We start from the raw sequence: 22,450 nt of genomic DNA, 5'->3' as shown, positions 1-22,450 counted from the left end.
TTATCTATCTATCTAATGTGTGACTACTAAACTTTGACTCCTGTTTAAATCTATCTGCCATTAAAGAAAATATTTTTCCTTAATAGCTTAAATAAAACAGTGTATTTTACGAAATATAAATTTATTTAAATACAAATTAGGAGTTTAACCTTATGGAAAACTGTAAACAACGAATGCTTGTTTGACCAATATTTATATAATATATATATATTTATAGGTAAAGAGCTAATTTACAAAATTATCTTAAATTTGGTCAATACAAACGTCGTTCTCAGGTATTACGAATTCACTAACTTCACACTGAAATTTATAATTACAACAATAAAACGACCTTACAAATGGTGACAAGTGACAATTAAAAACAATATTTTACAGAGTTTGCAAATTACATCTGAATGAACGATATATACACCCATACAAAATAAAACACACCATAATTAATATTTATATTAGCATGCTAAACTGAAAATAATTTATTCCATGACAACTATATATTATTTGAATGCATGAATTTGTTAAAAATAGAATATCTGGCTGTCAATTCTTGGATCACAGTAACATTTTAAATGAATGTTAACTCATGCTTTATGTAAGGAGTTTACAAACGACAATTCAAAGTTTATCTCAGCAAACAAAATATGAACACTTAATCAAAGTTGAGTCATGAGTGAACATAGAAAAAAATATACATGTATCGAAATATTAGAAACGTACTCATAAATACATAAATTAAGTTAACCCATAAGCTCTATAAACTAAGCCAGATATCTATTACTTAAATCACTCTACCACCAAAAAATTATACCAAGTTGAGTAAGTGCTCAAGCTACAAGCGCTAGTATATAAATATATTAAATAAACCAAGTAATAATCTTTTGTACTATTCTAGTGACTGCTTGCTATCATGCACCCTAAGTTAGGATACAAGACCAGTATTTTAAGTAGAAATTTTCAGCTTCAAAATAATCAACTAGGTATAAAATTTTGTCTATGACAATAAAACCTGACTGCATTAATTAAAGTAACCGAAAATAAGTCCTAACAAAAATATACAACCGACGACCATAAAACAAATTGATACTGAAATCTTTGAGAAACGAATGTGGTTTTTATGAACTAGGTACAAGTCGACTGTGTCACACTTGCAACTACAAACAATTATACAGTAAGTTCCATTTTTACACCAAAAAGTCCGGATCACTAAAGTCGTTCTCATCGCTCTCACTGTCACTAGTGATTTTTCGACGTTTCTTTTTGTGTTTCACTTTTTTCGCTTTTTCCGATGATCGATGGCTTCGCGGTGTTCGTTTTGATTCACTCTCAAACCGTCTGTGTGATATCACCATTTTCGGTACCTTGGGAGGCGAATGATCCTAAAATATAATTTTTTTAGTTTATGTATATTTTTGCAGTTATAAATATGATTTTAAAAGCCCAAATTCTACCAAACAAAAGTGAATAATAACGGAGTTATTATAAGTGTTACCAACTTACCAATAATGTTTAAGTGTTTAAAATAATAACAAGAAATGCTTCTCCTCCCTGATAATTAAGTTTGTACACGTTTTTTTTTACCAACAAAAGACCGGTCTGTATGTTGTGTACGTTTACCGTTGCAAAATAAATTTAACAAAAGTCTGTATATTCCTATTTTAAAAATATGTTGGACCGATGTTTGTAGTTGGAATGTTACCTTTCTTAAATGACGTCATTTTTTAGCATCTTTCTTTCTCTCATAGAAAATACATCAAATTTTTACCAAAAAGACTGTTAATTTTATCATTTTGTATAACCAAAAACATTTACTATCACTAAGTACGACAAAATGTCGTACTACAAAAGAGAAGTCAAGAAAGCATTACTGATTGCAACAATGATATGTATGATAGAGTGATGCTTAAAGTGACCTATGCTGAATTAAATAAAAAACTAATATAAATATATTCCTCAAAAAATGTCGCTTAAAAAACCAAAATAACTACATTTATGACAAACACAATGAGAGATCAAATCTTGTAAAGGTATGCTAATAAGACTAGATGAGAATGGAATTTTTGTATTATTGGACCAAATTGGAAATCATTTTTAAACGGCTTATTATGCAAAATATCGGTCTTAAATGAAAATAGATCAGTCAAATTAAATAGCCGCAGAAAACTATTACCAACCATTTACCATATTATACAGTTACCTTCAGTGAAATAAACCAAGGCATTAAGATGTTGTTAGCCTTTAAATTATAAAACAATCATTAAAAATCTGTCTATTTTTGATGGGTGATATTGGAAAACATTCCTTATTTTAGGAGGAAAAACTGACTGTTATAATCATCATACATACCTTATAATTTTGTAGGATCATTTGGTCGGCTTCCGTTAGTACTGCCGCTGGTGCACCAGGATTCAAACCTGGAACATTTCCAGCAAAGTTGGGCATAGCCCTATTTTCGTCTTCTTCACCATCATCAGGGTCCAATTGCAACATTAGTTGCTTAAACTATGAATAAATAAGTTAAATTTTTCACATTGTAACAGACAACCAAACACTCACATCTAAATACTGCCGAATGATATCTCTTCGACCATTTTCATCCAGATAATCACAAGGGGCACACTGCTTTATTTTCTGTAGAGTATTTTTAGGGTTGAACTGAGCGTTTGATCGGCGACTCATTGCTTTTTCGTACACTTTGACAGCTTCGGACGGAGAATACATTTGTATTTTGCTGTTAACAAATAATTATTTATTTAGCATTGACCTAAAGTGTATTAAACTTCAACTAACCCATCGCTCAGCCCAAAAATATCTTTGATATGCTGTTTTAGCATTAGTAACAGGAGACAACCTTGAGCTGCAGTAAGACAAGCTTGCAGGTGACCTGCGTGCTCAGGCACTCGGGCCGCCAAAGCTTCTTCATCGTCATCTTCATCCAGCGCAGATACTACATTATTTAGTTCACCGTTTTCAGTGTCTATAATTTTGTTCTGGCCATCCGACATTAAGCCCTAAATAACACATAAATGTGAATAAACTGTGGCAATTTTATTCTACAATTTAAGCAATACCTCTCTGAATGATTGGAGTAAATTTGTTCCAGAGTTTGACACCAACAATTCAATGTGATGTACTAAAAAGAGAGCTTCGTCTTGCACTTGATAAGGAAAATACGCAAGGTTATCGGCTAAATACAACATGTAAGACAAACTAGAACGCTAAAAGAAAATACGATAAATAGTAATAGAGCAAACAAAACCTCAAAGAAACACCTACAGCTTGTTCATCAAAATGTTTCATAATTTTTAAAATGAGAGCTCGTCGTTGTTGCCTGGAATTTCTGAGCAATGAGTACAAGTACCCATTTAAAGCTGTCGGATATTCTCCGCTTTCTTTTATTACGTAACCCCGTACTATTTCGTCATTGTGAATTACTTTTTGCAGTCTGTGTGATAAGTCTATTCCTAAAGAGGCTTGTGAATGGATAAATCCTGGATATTTCTTCTCTATCTCTGACAACGTTTTATCAGCGCTGTGTGATATAGACTTTTCAGGATCAGTGCTCATGCAAATCAAATAGGGAATGAATGTAGCTGGGTGCACCAAGCCTTGATTGCACACTAGCTGTATAACCTTCAAGGCAGGTTGCCGGACTTGCAAATTCGGATGCAAGTAGCATTTCATTACTTCTTGTAAGTACTGCTGAATAACTGTACTAGCCATTCCAGAAGAAACGTCGTTCATTTCTTTGAGATTTTCTTGCTTGGCACGTTTTGACCCTACAATAAAAATCTTAGAACCAGCTTAAAAACACTAAGTACCCCGTACATTCTAAGTCTTGCTGAATCATGCGGTTCTCCTCTTCAATAAGATAGTTTTCAATGTTCATTAAAACATCAATTTTCATTTGCAAAGGTGCATCTTCCATGACTAATTGTCGGTGATAAAATTCTTTCAATTCAGGTTCCAACATAAACTCGTTATGTCTAATGCAAATATTGCCGAGTGCCTTGAGTGTATTTACTTGAAGATCAACGTCATTGTGTTGAATGAAGAACATCATATTCATATAAACTTGGTCTTTTGTGTCAGGCTGTTGAAAACCAACTGCTATAAATTTGATATATAAAGAGTAAAGGACACATACACTTAAATCTCCAAGTACATCAGGGTTAGTAAAGTCAAAATGTCTGAGCAATAATCCGACGACATAAAGCGCTCTGCGTAACTGAAACTTGGATCTGCTGTTAGGTTGAAAATTCATATTGAAGGATTCTAAGTTCATCCTCAATTCCCTCAACATGAGGTTAAATCTTTTGAAACAGTCTCTGATTAGTTGGAAGTTACGGGTGACCTGCAAATTCAATAATTATTATAGTAAGATACAGTCAAATAAATCAACTCTTTCATTTACTAGTTCATATAAAATCAAATTATAGTTTAAATGTGTATTTTCTTATAAATTATGTATCTGACTTACCCTATTGATAATAGAACCTAAAAAACTGAAGCAACTGCTAATAATCGGCCTGTTATATTGCAAAATCAGCTTCATCGCATCCTCTTCGAGTTGAGCCAAAAATAAGTCGCTTGGATGCTCCATTAATGGCACAACCAATTCGAGCATTCTGGCTACACAACTGATAATTTTCACATCCCCTTCAGTGTGACATTTTAGCCCTAGATACGGCTGTAAAGTACTGGCATGTTTGATCAAAAGCTGTGGCCGGATTTTAGCGAAAGATTGCAGAGTTGTAACGCATGCTAGCAATCTTTCTGAAGCACCACTATGTGCGCTATTTTCTTCCAAACGAAGAATGTTTTCGATTAGACAGTCTACTATTTGCCTGCAAGCTGTCAGCAAGGCTTTTGGAGGTTCGGTATTAATTTTTGTTGAGTCGTCTTTGTCTTCTTTAGGTTTGTACAACTGCAATATCATAAATAAAAAAACTAAATCAAAGAATAGTGAAGTACTTACGCTGACAAGAAGCTGCTCAAACCACTCCAAACCAATATCTTTCGAAGAGGCAACTACATCAGTAATATGTATTACCTTCCTCAATAAAGATTCATCATCCTTTGTAGGGGTGAACCACATATTCTGGAAAACTTCCATAACTAACCGCCTTATCCCTTCCTCGTCGTTGATTCTTCTAATCATTTTAACACAAATTTCTGGAATTTTTGGAAACTGTGGACACTCCACACAAATGTCTTTCAAAATCTTGATAACGCGCTTTCTAACGCTTACTCCGGTATCCAATATTCGAGGTGAAAGTATCTCGTAATATTTGTGAATCAGTTCTGGACGTCGCAAAACAAACTTCCCAATGAGATCGACGGCAGCTTCTCTCACTGAAGTAGACTGATCTAAAATGGACTGGTTCACTCCCATTTGCATATCGTGCCGTCCCAGCACAGAAGGATCAGCCTCCACAATCATAGTAAGACATTTCATAGCTTTAGTTCTGATAGCGATAGAAGGTTCCTTTAGGACAATCAAAATAGCTTTCAAGTACTGGTCAAAGCTTTGTGAAAAATATCTTTTAGACGCCAAAAACTGTGTGATAAGTTCTGCACTGCTGTAGTCAATGTATGTCTGAAATACTTGCACTCTATTCCCTGATGCAGATGAAATAGACTCTTGAAAAGGTTTGATTTTCTTTAGAAGGGCTTTCTTTTTATCCTCAATAATACGAAGTCGTTCTGCATGTAGCTTCTCTGTGTCTGGAGGTTCCTCTTCTTCATCTTCATCATCATCATCATCATCCTCACTTTCCTGCTTCTTTTTTCCGTTTCGCTTTTTTGTTCTATGATTGATTGATTTGTCACCACTTATCAATTGCGATTTCTCTTTGACTAAATCTTTATACCACAAAGCAATATAAAAATGCCGAGCATACTTCAGAGATTCGTCATTTTGGGAATTCACAGCCAAAAAATCCAGCAACATTCTTTGAAGAAATTGACTACGTTCATCGTTGGTCATTTCCCCAGATTTATTCTTCTTAGGATTCTCATCTTTATCTTTCATCTCTTCCTGTCTAATATCCTTAATCATTTGATCGATAGAATTCAGTTTACATCGCGATAAAACGCTATCTCTTCTCAATCTGGCTGCTACTACTCCCAAGTAATCCAAACTGGCCACTCTTAGTGTCATATCAGTACCTTTATTCGTAAAATTGTTGACCAGCATTTTTCCTAAAAGAGCAAGCAACATTTCTGTTGCAGGCCATTCAGGCTTATTGACGGTACAAAGTAAATCTTGAACAAAATTCTCAAACAACGGTCTGTAGTCTATTTCTTCGGATTTATTGCCGCATTTGCTTAAGAACACTTTAAGAAAAGTTCCAGCTGTTAAAATTGCTTTGTCGATTTTACTGCAGATTAGCACATCATCATCAACCTAAAATAAAACATGGAGACAATGTAAAATTTATCCAAACAAAGGAACTAATTTAATAATTCAAAACGCCTAAAGAATCCGCCTAATGTATTAAAAATCTGTCTACTTGTGTTAATATTATTTTATAAATCATAAATACACAATAAGAACGTATTCTTGAGACAAACGCAACATCTAAAAGCAATATTATACCTGAAATATTAAACCCGGTTCTGCATATACGCGCATCAAAAAAGTATCAGAAAAAAATACCTAAGGAGGGTTGTAAAATGAAATTATAATGTTAAAATGTGTATTTAAGTAAACTGTGGTAATGCAGCAAAAAGATAAGATCCAGCAATGTTGTGGTAGTTGATAATTATGATGGTAATATAAGCAAGGGAACTTGAGACAGATTATACCCTACAAATTCACAATACAGGTACCTGGAATTACATCAATTTAGTGTATTCTAACACAAGGAAGGTTATAGTAAACTTAGGGTTTATCACTCAGCTGAGAACAATATAGACAATATGAGTTTTACTGAAATTTCTAATTAAGTATCTTGTACGTGTAGAAAATAGGACATACACATACTTTGGTTTGAGGTTTTAACATTTAATGACCAACTTACCTTCTGATGTTTTTCTTTTTCGCCCTTATCCTTTTCTTTTTTATTAACAGCTTTTTCCGGCAAAGCAACGACGCACTGAATAAGTTGTAACACAAGCGCAGTAAGCATTTGTATGTGTTCCTCACAGTTGAGCCTGTATGTTCGCAGACTGCGTTTCGTACTAGGAAGCCGGGCAATCGAGGCTAGAATATCGTCCAAAAGTATTCTGCGATGAGCTTCGTATTTCGTGAATATCTACAAAAATTTCAAAATATTATAATAAATCTACAAGAAAAGGTACAAACAAACTTACCGTCCTGACTAATTTCAAGCAAGCTAATTGTAGTTCGCTAACATTTTCTACAAAGAACGGACTAATACCCATTGAAGAAGCGTGTAGAACTGACGTGTCGGTGAGAATTTGTACATTCATAAGTTCTGAGAGAAGATTTACTAGTTCTGACATTTTCGTATACAAAACGCTTATGCCTTTGCCGGATGATGGAGTGTTCTTCTTTCGCCTACCATCTTTCTTCTTGTTATCCAACTTGTAGGTTGAATCATAACTTGGAAAAATTGTGTTTGAAAAATGGTACTTAATATAAAGCACCACCCGATCAATAGTTTCTTCTAAATAAACTTTCTTCGACATGTTTGGCGACGTCATGATATACATGGATATCAAACATGCATCAGCAGCTCCCATAACTCTTTCCATGGTGGTCTCTAACCAGTACTGCCGAATACTTTCATTGTCCTCCTGTAAATGACAGCTGTAGATTTAGTTATTCTAAATTTAAGTAAATATTACATCAGTTATGGGGGAAATTCTATCACCACCTCGAATGTTCAGTTCAAGGATGCCAAGCAGCCTGGTAAGTTTATCAGTTGGAATCATTTCCATTGCACCTAATACTTTTAATTTAGCTGCTTCAGTACACAACTCAGACATAACTGAACGGCTCAGTAAATATTCGTCTTGAATCATATCATCAGGACCTAAATTAGAACATTTTTTAAACCAAAATAAAAACCCAAACAGGAAACACATACCAATTTCAGAGAAGTCAATATCCTCTCCAGACCTCAAAACATGCTCAACAGATTTATTAAAGCGAACATAAGTATTGCTTTCCATTAGTTCTTCACTAGATAATTTTTGAAGAACAGGAACAAACTTCTTTTCAACTCTTCGCAATTTCGGTTTGCTTAAAACAAAAGATTCTGGTTCAGGTTCTTCCTTAGCCACTACCTTACGTCTTTTGCCCACTAAAGCGCTAAAAGTGTCAGTTGGATCGTGATCTTCAGCAGGTTCAAACTCGTCATCGCTCTCCTTATATTTTCGCTTATTTTTCCGTCTAGACGATCTTCCACCTTCTCCTTCGGAATCAGATTCTTCTTTGTAATTTTTGGCGTTTTTCTTATTCAGTTCAATTCCCAATTCTTTAGCTAGCTCAGGTTTAGTTTGCACGAACTCAGATAGGCTTTTCTGCATCAAAGCTTGATTTTCTTCAGAAATTCTATCCAACCGCACCACTACCTGCTGTTTGATTTCCATGTTTGTTGATTCTGGCGTGAGTGTCAAACTTTTCGATGTTTCAAGTATGTTTTCACTGGAACCAATCTCAGTTGACTGCCCTGCAGAAGCAGAGTCTTTAGCTGAGATTGTGGTTGAGGGTAGCTGACCTGAAATACGCAGATCATTAACTATGAGAAAACAATTGGTAATTAAATTGAACCCAACATAAAAACTACATCAAGATTTGTTGACTACTCCAGTCACCTGCAAATGTCAATCAACTACATAAAAACCTTTCTAGAAAAATAGCAAAATGAGCAAAGTAACACAGTATTATATATACTAGTCAACCTAAAGTATTCTATTAATAAAAGAAAAAACTTATTAGCACACCACTTGAAGTAAAAGGAATACTTTTGACATTACATAAAAAAAGTACTAATGCCCAAGCAAAACATGCACCAAAAAGTCCCTCCAGAATAGTCACTTTACCTCTAGTAGAGGGTCTCCGTAACAGTCTTAATTCACTTGCAGTTGTGTGAGTGGAACCACTTGGAATCGAAGTTCCAACTGAATTAGGAGATGAAAGACATGGCGCCACAGCTTCTGAAGCGCTTGCTTCTTCTGCAAGTGCAGTAACTGTAGGCTCTTTATTATCTGGTATACTGCTGCTATTAGGCTTAGACGTCTCAGAATTGCTACTTTTAACTGGCTCTGCATGCTGTATTACTGACGTAGGAACGTTATTAACGTTTGAAGATTCTTGACTGGTTGTTACTGGGGGCTCTTTTGTCGTTTTAATTTGATTTTGATTCTCAGGTAATTTTGGCTGCACTGGGGCAGCCTGAGATTCTGGTTGAGTAGGTTTTTCACTTGGTTGTGAAGACTGTGCTTGCTGTAGTGAAGACTGTGCTGGTTGTGCAGACTGTGCTTGTTGTGCAGACTGTGCTTGCAGTAACGCCTGTTGTTGGCGCAAATACTGTTGTCGTTGTAATAAAAGACGTTGCTGATACGCTATAAGGAAATTATTCAATAGTGATTGGACCGGTACTAATAAATTTGACAACTTAAATCTTACAATTGTTTAAAAGCAAAAAAAATGAAAACTCTTACCTTTACCACTGAATACTTCTGGATTTGCTTGCAGGACGGCTTTTAACAGATCTGGCATTCCATCCTGTTGGTCTAATCTGCTTTCGGTCCCCGCGTAATTATCTTTCACTTCTCTAAAACCAGAAAAACAATACTGTATGGATTTTGTTTGTTTTTGGGGTTATGGTAATAATTGAAAACAAACTGTCAAACAAATTAGGTCTCAATAAGGCTATTGACGCTATAACGTTATTGTATTTGCTAGTATAAGCTGACGCTATGCTTATTTGGCGCTATAACGTTATTGATATCAGTCAAACCAAATATTTTTTTCTTCTTGTAGTAAAATTAACTTACCTAACAAACACGCAAAAATAATACTGGTTTCATGTAATCTAGTACAATGATAAAATTACAAAAAAGCACTTGTCAAATGTCAACTTTGATATAACATAGGCTCCATTCGTTTAGACTCTCTATAGAGTGTGCAGAGCAGTTTTGACGTCACGACAACGTAATTTGACACTGTCAAATTACCTAAAATCAAATTCGCTCTGTTAAAGCCAATGAGGCCATAGCTATATTAGGTTATAGCCTCTTATTGAGCGCACTCCATGAGGTCAAGTTTATGACAAACTCACTTTATTTCAAATAACAACTGTTGTCATAAGACCAGTTATACCCCGCTCTGAGCATCATTCCATTAGCAATAAGACCAAAATTTGACAGTTATCACGTGACCGTAAATTGACACAGAATATAATGTCACATGACCTGTCAAACAAATTCTTTTACTTTTTTATTATAAAGACTCTGTTAGTGAAAATGAAGTGTGTATAAGATTATCCCAGGTTTCTGAAAAAAATCCTGTGCTTAATATTTTGTTTACTTCTTATTGAAATGACGGTAAAATAAACATAAATTCCAAAGCATGCCAGTATAACTAATAAATTGAGCTATAAGTGTGTGTGTTTGTTAACAGATTTCTTTACTCAGTGATACTAGAGTAAAATTGTTTTTTAGTCTGAAATTACTTGCTTTTAAGAGGCAAACAAGAAATGAAAAGGACAATAACAGATTTTACTCCTAAATAAGCTATTATGATGTCCAGATCAATTTTCAATTAAAATCGGGTTTACCAGAGCAAATCATGGCTGGCATGGAAATCTTCCTATACTAGAAAACAGTAGGTACTCTTACAGAATAAGCTTTGCTTAGTGAACAACTATAATTACCAGATGATTTAGTTACTATGATTATCTAGTCACTAGAACACATAAATTTAGCATGTCAAGCTAACTTAATTAAGTCAATTAACTCAGATTATTGTAATATACTGTATTAATGAAAATTGCACATCACTCAAACAATATTGTATTGAGCTGACTGACACTATTTTACAGTAAATGTCAACTAGTGTGAAATTGTACTTAATACAATCCCCAAGCAGTTGATTTGTAAATTACACTGCATATACAATATTTACACAGTTTATAGCACATATTTATGTCAGCAGGTCTTAATAAAATAGTAGTTTTTTTATTTAAATCCTGTAAATGATTTTATTGAGGTTTTTCTTATCAATATAGTTTTATAGTGTACTGCCATATTATAGAAACTTCAGTAACAAATAATTTAAAACTACTTTTATTACAAAGTCTAAATACCCAATGTATACAACAACTACTACAGGAACTAATAAAAAAATCCTTTTAATACAGTAGAATACTGAACTACAACATGTTTCCAAAACAAAAAATAAACAAACACTGAACATACTTACATGTGATCAGCTGAAGTCTTTTCTAAAGATGCAACTAACTGAGGTATTAGCACTTCATTCTTCTGACCTAATAAATTTTGAGCCTCTTCTGCAACCCTTGGATGAAACAGCAGTGACTTATTACTTATAGTTTGTGATGATGGAGTAGGTAATGGCAATTCTGGTAGAACTAAAATATTGTGGAAAGACATGCTTCAGAATGTTTTAGGAGTTTTATCAATTAAAAGTACCTTTTAATATACTGTACTCTGCTGGTAAGGCAGCTTTACAGTCAGTTAGACTAGCAACACCTGCTAATGTGGTGATGGGTACATGAGAAACATTAGGGTCCATCTCCACTGTATTACAATAACATCTATATACAAATCATCTTCAGTATAGTCAAATTGGCTTGGGCACTATTTATGTCACAAAAGTAAGTTTGGTGAGGGGCTTATCCTTAGTGTAGTAGTCCATATCAGTTAATTTTAACAATAATTTTACTGTAACTGAGCTGTTACAGTTACAATGTTCAGGACTTGTGTAGACTGTAGATTTATTCCACTTTTTTGTAGGAAAACACTACCAAATGACACAAATGTCAACCCCATGTTAGCTGACATTTGACATAAATAAAGGGACCAAATATCTACAACACATTTACAGCAAATAAACCTGTTTTCTGGTCAATTCCTTTTCTAACACCAATCAATTACTTCTCTAGAATATTTTTCACTAGATTTCACTTATTTACAATGTCGCGGTCAGTTCGTTATTTGATTGTTTTGTTTGCTACTAAGCCCCGTTACTGACGCCATCACTTTTATTCATTTCACTGACCACAAAGCGACTCACGGTAACACATTTCAGTTTTTGCACTTGGAATAGTTTGATGAGATCACGATAATTCAGTTTATACATATATAAATATTGTTTTCAATAAAACGACGTGATAAAGAGACAAAAATTCGGGGATATGAGCCCCTGCTTGCCAGAAATATTTCTCAATCGGTACTATTTATCAATTTTTCCTACAGATGGCGAGTTCGTCGATTTGTTTTTCTTTTATTTGTGACTCAAGCAACGTTTACGTGTTTTTAAGAACGCTTAACTGACACGAGATTAGCGCTTTTAACTTAACTTACGCTAATTTATTTTGCTTAAGTTTAAACGATTTGGATTTATTACTCGGTAAACTATAAGCATAGATGTATATAAAAACAATTAATAACTAATAATTATAAGGCTTGCAACTTGCATGTTAAATTCTGCTTATGTTTGCTACGTAAATTTGACAGCGGTTGAAAAGACATTTCAGTGAAAACTATTATTATAAATTGATGTTTAATTTCTGGTATATATGTATATATATATTTAAATATCAGCAGGATTTCTATCAGAAACAGCAAATTAAGAAATTGGAACAACTGTTCAAAGCTTTAAAATAATACATTCAATGTGGTGCTACTATTGCCATCTAGTGGCGAATACCAGAAGTTGGAATCAAACGATTCAAGAATTCTGTAAATAAAGGTACACTAGCAGCACTAGCATTCATTGCACTAGTTCGGTATTCTAAGTGTTCTAGTGCTCTAATCGTCTAATCTCCACTTTATTATATTATAAAAACGTTACAAAGTGGGAAATTGCGAAAATAAGGCTTTTAAACTATGAGATTATTTTCGATCATATAAACCAATAAAAGTTTTTTAAAGCTGTATTTACAAAATGGGTACAAAGATACTGGGAGGATGATAAATATATGTCTCATCGATGCCACTGACCTCGAAACGCTGGAGAATGCGGATCACCTACGCCCTAGGTCCCTAACTTGGATCGACCGTAAAGCAGTACTGTGCGAAAACTCTTCATTACCATGCATCCGGATATGCAACGTTGTCAAGTAGTATCAGATGCACTGGCTGACGTTTTTAAATTTCTTACGAGTTCTAACAAATTTTGGTAAGAGAAACTACAGAAGCTTATTTGTTCTTTAGTTTTGCGTCGCCTAGGGCAAATCGGCAATAGTGCACACCTAACGTTACAAAACGGAACTAATCAATGCTTGACATGAAAAAGCAATTCTCTTGAGACTTGATAGAGGGCGCGAGAAGAGTTAATTATAATTTGGCCGAGTTTACCCAACTTCTTAATTCTTAAAAGCTAATTCTTCATTGTTAATACTTATTTCGTATTTCTTAATCGTTAATTCTTTATTAAAAAGTCGTTTATGCAGATTCTTTAATTTTTAAAAATTATGACTAGTACAGAATTTGATTTGATTTGGGGTCCGGCCAACTAAAATTACGAATTAAGGATTAAGAACATGTGTAAACAGCACCATTAAACTAACAGGGTTTTAACTCTATAAGGATTAAGAAATAAGAATTAACAATAAAGAATTAAGAATAAAGAAGTTGGGTAAACCCGGCCTTAGTATTTGAAGTTCCTGATTGCTTCGTCTTCCTATACTTTTCGAAATAAGTGTGTTGACGGAGTTGCATCTCTAAATAAACGCCACTAAAAATTTAATATGTGGGCATAACTACCTAAATGACTATTGGCAGTTTTGATGTCACGAGACATTACATTGCAATTAATGTGATAACTATCAAATTTTTGTCTATTTGGTGTTAAAGGAATAACAGAGTTTGTGTTTAAGTTGCTCAGAACTTTGTAAACGTTTAATTTAAAGTTAAATTCAGTTATTTATAATATCTAAATAAATATATTGAAAACAGTTTCATTTGCACTTTAGCAAAATGTTAATAAAGTTTAGACACTCACCTGTTGCAGGATACTTACTTCTGCCAATAATTTATTCTTCTAATACTTATTTAATTCGTCAATTAAGTGCGTTATGATAACGATATAAAATAATATCGGAAACTATTAAGGAATGTACTGTAATTCAAATATTCAAAACCGGGGATTTTGTAGTCAGGTAGTTAAACTGAAGTGAGGTTAGATATTTTCTGTCAACTGTCCTAAATTCAAACTTCATTATAATGACAGTTCATTCCTACGAAGTGGGGCATTGTCATGGATTTGTCACGAATTGATAAACGTTAATTAATTTTGCATATTTTCAAATTGAAAAATAAATTAACTTCGAAAATAGAAAAAATGGCATTATGCATGTGTCTGTCTGAAATGCTAGTAATTAGGAAAGAGTTTCACTTATTTAACACTTTTGTCAGGTTTGACATTTTTTGGGTTATGGGGGTAGTAATAAATATATATAACTTCATGGTTTAGCTTCATGCTTTATTGTATCCAGTTGTCCATATGGAAAAGTACAAATATTGCATGACATAGCACTAGCTAAACCTCCCTCCAGATGGAAATTCATTTCAACAATTGTTGGTTTGGAAACAACTTTAAAAAGAGAAATTGCGATACATGACTCCAAACCAACCCAACTAGTCTTCATTTTTCACAGTCCTTCTAGATGTAATCGACCTTCTTAGTACTGAAATCCGTATTAAAAATGCGGGACCGAGTTTTACATTCCGAAACCGAACAATATTCAGCTCATCAATACCAAATAAAAATCAACCTAATTTGAACGAATCCTTAACATTGCACTTCGTGGTTTTTCGGTATTTTTTTTGTCCAAAAGCCCACTCTTTTCTTCCACTACACTAATCGACGCAACTAATACTATAAATGTTTGATACAATAATAAATAGGTGTACTTGATACAATAAGTAACCATTTAATGACAATAAATACACACAAATGCAGCTTAGTGTAAACACTGGACAATAAGCAAGAAAAGACATTAAGGACAACGAACAGGAATACATAAACGCTAACATAACATATATAAGTAATACTAACTGAATGTAATTAAGTAAGTAGTAAATTAAGGTACGCATATATTATCAGATTAATTTACAACCCTAGTGTGGTTATTATACTTATCCTTTAAAGTTTAAGTAGAATAACGCCAGTTGGTTGGTAATACATTCGACACATATTATATGGGTTTAAAAAGAGTGGTCGAATATAGTGTAGCTCGTCAGTTACTAACACATTAAATAATTTAATTATATGATTAAGTTATAATTAATAAGTAAGTAGAGTTAACAAAGTATTTTCCGGATAAAGAATGAGTGAATCAGTTCAGTTCCAATAGCGGGGTTTAGTTTTATTTCACCGGTCTGGACCCTCTGAGATCGCAGTCGAATAGCCCTGACTGAAAATTTTTATAATGAGATAAATAAAAATTAAATTATTTTAGGGCCAATTAAACAAAAATAGAACGATTTAATTTCGTGGCTAAAATTTACCTATAAGTTTCTGGTCCTTAAAAATTGCGTACAAATTTTTGTACGATTTTATAAAACACTTTTTAGTGATGTACGTATTATATTATACTATTATAGATTGAAAATTTGTTTTCGATGAGTAGGTACCATCATCAGGTTTTAAAGCTTTTGAATTTTTTTAGAAGTGAATAATAGAACTTCCGCACTCACTTCAGCTTAAATAAAAATTTTCTAGTATACATAGTTTGTTTAATGCGTACTCTTAACAATGTTTAAAGAAGTTTAGGGAATTTTTAACAATGATTATTTATTTTATGAAAGTTTGACACTAGAAGAGATCAGTAATCCATCATTGCCACACTTATATAAATATGCTGATTGAAATACTATAATTGTTCGTTCTCGTATTGCTTTTTTACTTGTTTTATTAGTTTTTTTATCTTTACATGGGATGGTTAGATAAATGCATAAATATTTATATGGAAAATACTGATTGAATTACCGATCGAGATCGTCATATGCATGTACAGGAGACACATATGAGGACTATCGGGTGCGGAACCCTAAGAGTCGAAAATCGGCGTTTAGGTTGATATGTCATTCACTCCCTTGTTAAATCCGCTTAATTTTAGCAGGACGAGCGTTCTGTACGCTTGATTTGCCAATTTTAAAATTGATGTACTTTTAGCGGTTTTAGAAGGGAAACTATACGGGAAATTCCGACCTCTACTTTGTAGAGCGTCCAGATTTCTCTTTGTCGCCCAGTGCTCATGAAAATGCAGTTTTCAAAACGCAAACTCATTTGCTTGCCAAAATCTACGTGCAATTGCGTTTTAAAAATAGAATTCATAAACACCCAGCTTACACCATGTTGTTTCTTTTTCACTGTAACACCCCTCCCCTTTCACCTGTTTATTAAACTAGCTTAAACTGGATACCCCCTCCAAGTGCTGTTCAAACATTATGTTTTATAGTAACAGTTAAAGCTAGGATTATTATTAAGTTGATTAGTACAATAACTTCATGAGTACGTTAGTTTGGCAATTAACGGTAGTGCGCTGGCGCGTGCATATTTGAAATAACGATTCATTGCATTGTAGGGAACAAATTACATCGAATTTAAAAGAATAAAATTAGGAGGTTTTTAAGATGAACACTGCTGTCAGGTGGATCTCATTGATATGCAATCTTATCCAGATGGAGGTAGCAATTACAAAGGCTTATAATAATAACGTGGATGAAAGTTGTAAACAAAGGTTGGATGGTCTGAAATCTGGCCAATTAAGACTTCTACAAAGCTTGATGTTGAAGAAGCAGGAAGAACGAAGAATGTGACATATGCAGTTTTAAACAGTCAAAAAGGAAAGTGAATAAGAAGCTTACAATGTAGGACAGAAAACCCAACCAAATTTACAACTTTCCCAAGGCTTTCACTTGCATTTAGTCTTCTTCAGGTGTTTACTGATAGTGTCTTACTGATTACTTATTGCTTTTAGGAGTACATTGTTCTGAGTTATGTAACTGGTCAAAATTAGTTACAACTTAAGAACAAAATTATTTAGAGTGAACATTTGGTATAGAGAGTGTACCAGCCTTCAATAATCAATAAAGATATTACTTTCTGGTGTAAACTACACTACTATGAAACTTTTAAATTTTTGTTCTTTTAAGTAAGTTTATTGTGAAAAATGTTTTGGTTAAATATCCAGTTTATTAGTTGTCATTGATAACATTATTGACTATTTTTGTTAGAAAACCAAAACACATGCTGTTATATACAGGGTTTTGAAATGTCACCTGATCATTTACAGAACAAAATTATGTGTGTACTTCATATGTACAGAAACCCAGTTCGATTGAAACATTCAGTTTATAAATATTAAGTATAAAAACCAAGAATAGACTCGGTGTATTGTATGTTGCCTAATTAAAAATCATACTTAAGCGAAAGTCTTTTATATGAAGTACAACATGATACCCTGTATATTTAATATACACAATTTAACCAAACTTACTACCACCATAATCCTAGGTTTAACATTTTTGTGATGTAATTATTGTCCACTAGATAGAGCAGTCTGGAATTTGACAAACATCACGTGACACTACCTGGTATCTGTCAAAAACCAAACTCAGCTTAAACGACCAGTGATAAATTAGCATAGAGGGGGTATGTGAAATACTTAAGTCTAGATTTTTGCTAAGACACGTATGTGCGCTTCTAGCAAGCAAACTTATCACACCATTCTTATGCCGGAGGCATAATACTAGCCTACCTTAACTGCAAACCGTTTGGCTTATTAATTAATACTAACACCGATTGATTAACGTGTTTAGAAATATTGTAATATTATGCACAAAAGGGTATTAGTTAGTTTAAACATGACATCTAACAACATTGAACACATATCGAATACGTAGGAAAATTGAAACAGTGAGAAAATTACGAATATACATAATAATATACTGTATAATATTAGAGAAGAGTTTATGTTGTTTGCAAATATATTAGGTATATATAAGGTAATAATGATGTTATGTGTACAAGCGTCATTGAAAGAGTTTAAGGGAGAGGGGTGTAAAAGAGTAAAGGTAGTAAACCATTTTAGTGAAAAAGAAACAAGAAAACGAATAATACCTCACTTCTTAAAACTACTAAAATTATAAGAAGATTGAAATTAGAACTTTCTTATAATAAGTTATTGCATGAATTACAGTTATGAGGTACTGTATTACCTAATAATAAAACTTCTGTACATATTATAACTTTGCATTCGTATTATTTATAATAATAACCACAATTTTATCAAAACAGATAGAATATAGGCATGAGTATATAATAATTTATGTAAATATCAATTAGTGGTTTCTTTTTAAAATGGAATGCTTTTTGTCACAACAATGTTTTGAGCTATAACTCCCGAACTAGCCAGGAGCCAGGTCGGTCCTGTTTTGAACAGAACCGGCCAGGGCGGGGGACCCCATTTACCAATGAAGGTCTGTACAGGAACCCCTGCCCACAACACAACTGCTACACATAGATAAATTAACCAATATAGGAATATATAATGTTTTATAATACACTTATCCTAGAGAACTACACAACACACAAAGATAATAATTCTAGGTAGAATAGAAATACAGTAGGACCTGCGTCGCAATATAACGACGCAAAATCATTAATAATATTTAACCAGTAATAATGAAAAACATTAAGCAAAGTTAGATTAGCAAAGGCTATAGTCAAATAGAGGCTAAATTTTTAAATAAGCTTTGCCGACTGACATTTTTTAAATTATTTTATTAGTATGTACTTATCATGGATATATGTCGTTGTTCTGTAACTGGAATTAGTCTAAACGAGTTTCGATTTAGGCCTGAGTAACCAATATTCACCTACTATTATAGTCCTACGTCGCTAGTTTGTGCTCTGAACTCGGATCGCACTATTTTTTCACTTTGCCTCCTTTCGTACAGCTACCCCAAATCGCTCTAAATTTTTATAGTGATCAAACGACAAAACTTCACTATCACGACTTGAAGTACGATTACCTATATGTACTTGTATAATTTAATAACTACATCGCCCCATCACAGCCATTTTGAAAGTTCCACCTTCGATCCTCCCTTCACTAAATATATTACTATTATTATTATTATATTGATAAACAGCACCTTCTAGTGACAGAATGAAATTTGTGCGTTAGTAATTTATTGCAGAACAAAAAATAACTCAACAACTATTGCTTCGAAATTTGTTTAGGCAAAATGGGGAGTATCTGTACGATCGGTGTAAAAGTAAGTCGAAATTTCAAGAAATTAATTATTGTTTTTCGATAGCTCGCTTCTATAGTTTAGATTGTACACGATTTACATATTTTATTGACCCGTACATTCCGTTCACTGCGTGCGTTATAAATGGGGTGCGCAACCCCTTAGTTACACTTCGCCGAGGCGAATCAATTTTTAGACAGACCTGGATTTACTGGATCGATTATTTCATTCTCTTTTATCTAATAACGCAGTCTTATTGAAAATATTAGAACGTATCGAATGTTACATAGTATACAGTGTTAGTCCTTTATTAATGAGGCAAAACGTGAATAAGTTGCACCGATTTGAACACACATTTGAATTAAATGTTTTAAAAAACTAATAAAATTAACGTGAAGATCTAAGTTGTGTGATTCTTGGTGAATGATGTGTGTTGATATAATAATTAATATTATCTTGTTGAATATTTTGCAACTTCACAGAAGCTGCAATAGTACAAAAATTAAATTCTTTCAGGTTATAATTTAAAAGTAAATTGTAACAACTTATTACTTTTTGCCACATACATTCTTGACTCTGCATAAAACGATGCTGCTTAACATTTATTTATTATTAACTATATTAGATTCATTTAAAATATTTGATGCTTTCGTTAATATTACAGTGTATATTTAACTAACTTTCCTGCGTACGCATGCGGGAATAATATTAATTCAGTTTGACTGTATAGTTTTTTATATAGTTTATAATACTTTTAGTTACCGCGACATATCACATTAAGATATGGTCCTTTTTAAGAGATAATTTTATTTAAACTGTGCATATATTTCTTGCGAAGTTATTGCGTTTGGCTAAAACGAACTGAAAATATTCCGTATACACTATATTATACAATATATATTTTATATTTTTTTTTATACTGCGCCCGACGTACTTATTAAAAATAGTTGCAACAAGATTTTTCAGATTTTAGTTTGTATTAAGAATGTTTTGGCCCTACTACTCTGGATATATGTTGGATGATAATTAATTATTTAACGTCAAAGGGGATTCTTAAACAATATCAGTTCAATGTGGAAAAAGTGTTGACTTAAGAAGACTCTCAAAATATTTGAGAACAATGTTTAGGGTCGGCTTTTAAATATTTGCTTTTTTAGAACTGAAGAACAAGTAAATAAGGTGTTTTTGTGTACAAGGTGTCCGGAAACGATGACCAGGTTTAAAACGTAGATCATCAAACCCCAAAGGAGCCTAGAATCCCAATGAATCACAATATTTAAGGTAAAGTTATGAAATCGTCAATTTATTCGCAATTCAAAAAGCACAGTTTTATAAGGAAAAAGTGTTCTTTGCCAGTCTAGTAAATTAAATCCTAAATAATATGTTTCGTACTATCTAGAATTTTTCAATTTGTTTACCACGAAGTTGCTGGAGCTAAAAGCAATATTGTAATTTGGTAAATTCATCTTAAAAACCTATAGCAAAAGTCCTAAACCATGTTTTCCTTTTTTCTTCTTAATCAGCACCTGCATTATTTCTTGACACCCTGTATAACAATGTTTTTTCCCATTCAACCAATTTTACCACAAGCAAATACGGGATGTATAACCTTTATCGGAGTCAATTTCAAAAAACCTACTACAACACTTAGTCACAGTGTATTAAATTCCTAATGTGACCAAGAAGACTTTTTATAAAAACGATTTTTGGTAGTTAGTAGATTTAACACATTGGGACTTGGATCACATTTTTGATTAAGTCATTCCAGATCCGTAGTACTTTTTCCAACTTTTCGGCGCTTTTATCTGTTTATCCCCTTAATTTATTGCTATAGTATGGTCGTTATTAAAGTAACTAAAAAATGCTTTTTTTTAAATATAAGTACGCCGGTTTCCGCATAACAACAGCTAAATATTTTGTTCTCTCTTAAAGGAATTTTTAGATGAAGCTTTTGAATGCCAATGTCCTGTAAAAATACTATAATCATTGGTTTATTTGGAAATTGAAATGTTCGGTGCAAAAACAGGGATGGTTTTAACATATTATTATCCAAGTGTTTAATACAGTTTACTCCGGCTCAAGTATTACCCTGATCGTGCATCGACCATCTATTAAAAACAGAACATGTATGGAATATATATGTAGTGTTGTACTTATATACACATTGTGATGTTCGATACTAATACAAACAATAAACCCAGATCTGCCTTGTAGCGTTTTCAGCATATTTTGATATATATAAGCGAGAATGGTCATTTTTTGGGTTTTAGTAAGCTGTATAAAGTCAAATAACGCGCATATCCTATAGTTAGACAATAAAAATCAAAGTTGCGTATGCAAATAAATTTACGTTACGAAAACTGTCAGCTTGTAACTAGTTTATTATTAGAAGCTAAATTTAGATTGCCCAACTACAGGAAAACTGATTTGCAATACACGCAAGCAAATAATGAACTACTCCCAAAATGTTCCCGTTAAGCTTTTACCCTCGATCGAATTTTATGTTATAAATTTCCCTATTTATGTACAAATTTAAAGTCCGCGTTTTCCGTACGACCAAATGTGCGTTTGCTCTTTATCGGCAGCGTATACGACACAGTACTCGCAAACCTGAGATCGTTCGACAGACATTTGACTAGTAAAACAACGTACAAAGGATACGTAAAGTTTTAGTAGCATTCGCTGAAAGCATGCGAGCTGTCCATCAAAGCCATTTCTCAGAATAACGCGAATTAAAAACAAAAATGGCATAAATTCTGATACAAATGGCACTTCGATGCAGTTGCAGACAGGAAATGAACTTAAAAGTAAGCCTTATAGCAGATGTAGGTCAAATTTCATATTTAAGTAAGATATCCAGAAAATATATTCAGTCTGTCAAGTGTGTTGGAATGTTTTAACTACATACTTTGAAATTTTTCTAATGATGTTCATACATGCCGGTATGTTGGTATAAATTAAATAAACGTGAACGGTTAGTCTGTTGTGTCACAAGTTGGTTGTACATGCATCAAAAACAAGATAAATAGAA

The 22,450-nt window shown here is 33.2% G+C and overlaps 1 protein-coding gene across 1 annotated transcript; it reads right to left on the bottom strand.

Moving 5' to 3' along the window:
* Window positions 1-104: 104 nt before the first annotated feature.
* On the bottom strand, window positions 105-12,395 carry Nipped-B (Nipped-B cohesin loading factor). The gene is made up of 18 exons (XM_081994782.1): window positions 11,623-12,395; window positions 11,393-11,561; window positions 9,631-9,743; window positions 9,010-9,531; window positions 8,052-8,684; window positions 7,810-7,997; window positions 7,312-7,758; window positions 7,020-7,253; window positions 4,973-6,403; window positions 4,475-4,921; window positions 4,142-4,348; window positions 3,823-4,087; window positions 3,271-3,773; window positions 3,066-3,212; window positions 2,785-3,005; window positions 2,551-2,725; window positions 2,341-2,496; window positions 105-1,373 (listed from the first exon to the last, which is right to left on the bottom strand). The coding sequence occupies exons 1-18, from the start codon at window positions 11,723-11,725 to the stop codon at window positions 1,179-1,181; spliced, it is 6,156 nt and encodes a 2,051-aa protein (XP_081850908.1). The 5' UTR covers window positions 11,726-12,395; the 3' UTR covers window positions 105-1,178.
* Window positions 12,396-22,450: the final 10,055 nt, after the last annotated feature.

The sequence above is a fragment of the Ips typographus genome, linkage group LG16 (assembly GCF_016097725.1).
Source record: "Ips typographus isolate SLU linkage group LG16, UJ_Ityp_2.0, whole genome shotgun sequence".
Lineage (NCBI taxonomy): Eukaryota > Metazoa > Arthropoda > Insecta > Coleoptera > Curculionidae > Ips > Ips typographus.
This window is presented reverse-complemented; position numbering and strand designations above follow the sequence as displayed.

Coding starts and splice junctions, on each gene's coding strand:
- Nipped-B (XM_081994782.1), bottom strand. CDS start 11,725: ATGGACCCTAATGTTTCTCATGTACCCATCACCACATTAGCAGGTGTT. Junction 8,685..9,009: donor ACGGAGACCCTCTACTAGAG/GTAAAGTGACTA, acceptor TGCGTATTTCAG/GTCAGCTACCCTCAACCACA. Junction 4,088..4,141: donor ATGTACTTGGAGATTTAAGT/GTATGTGTCCTT, acceptor GGTTTTCAACAG/CCTGACACAAAAGACCAAGT.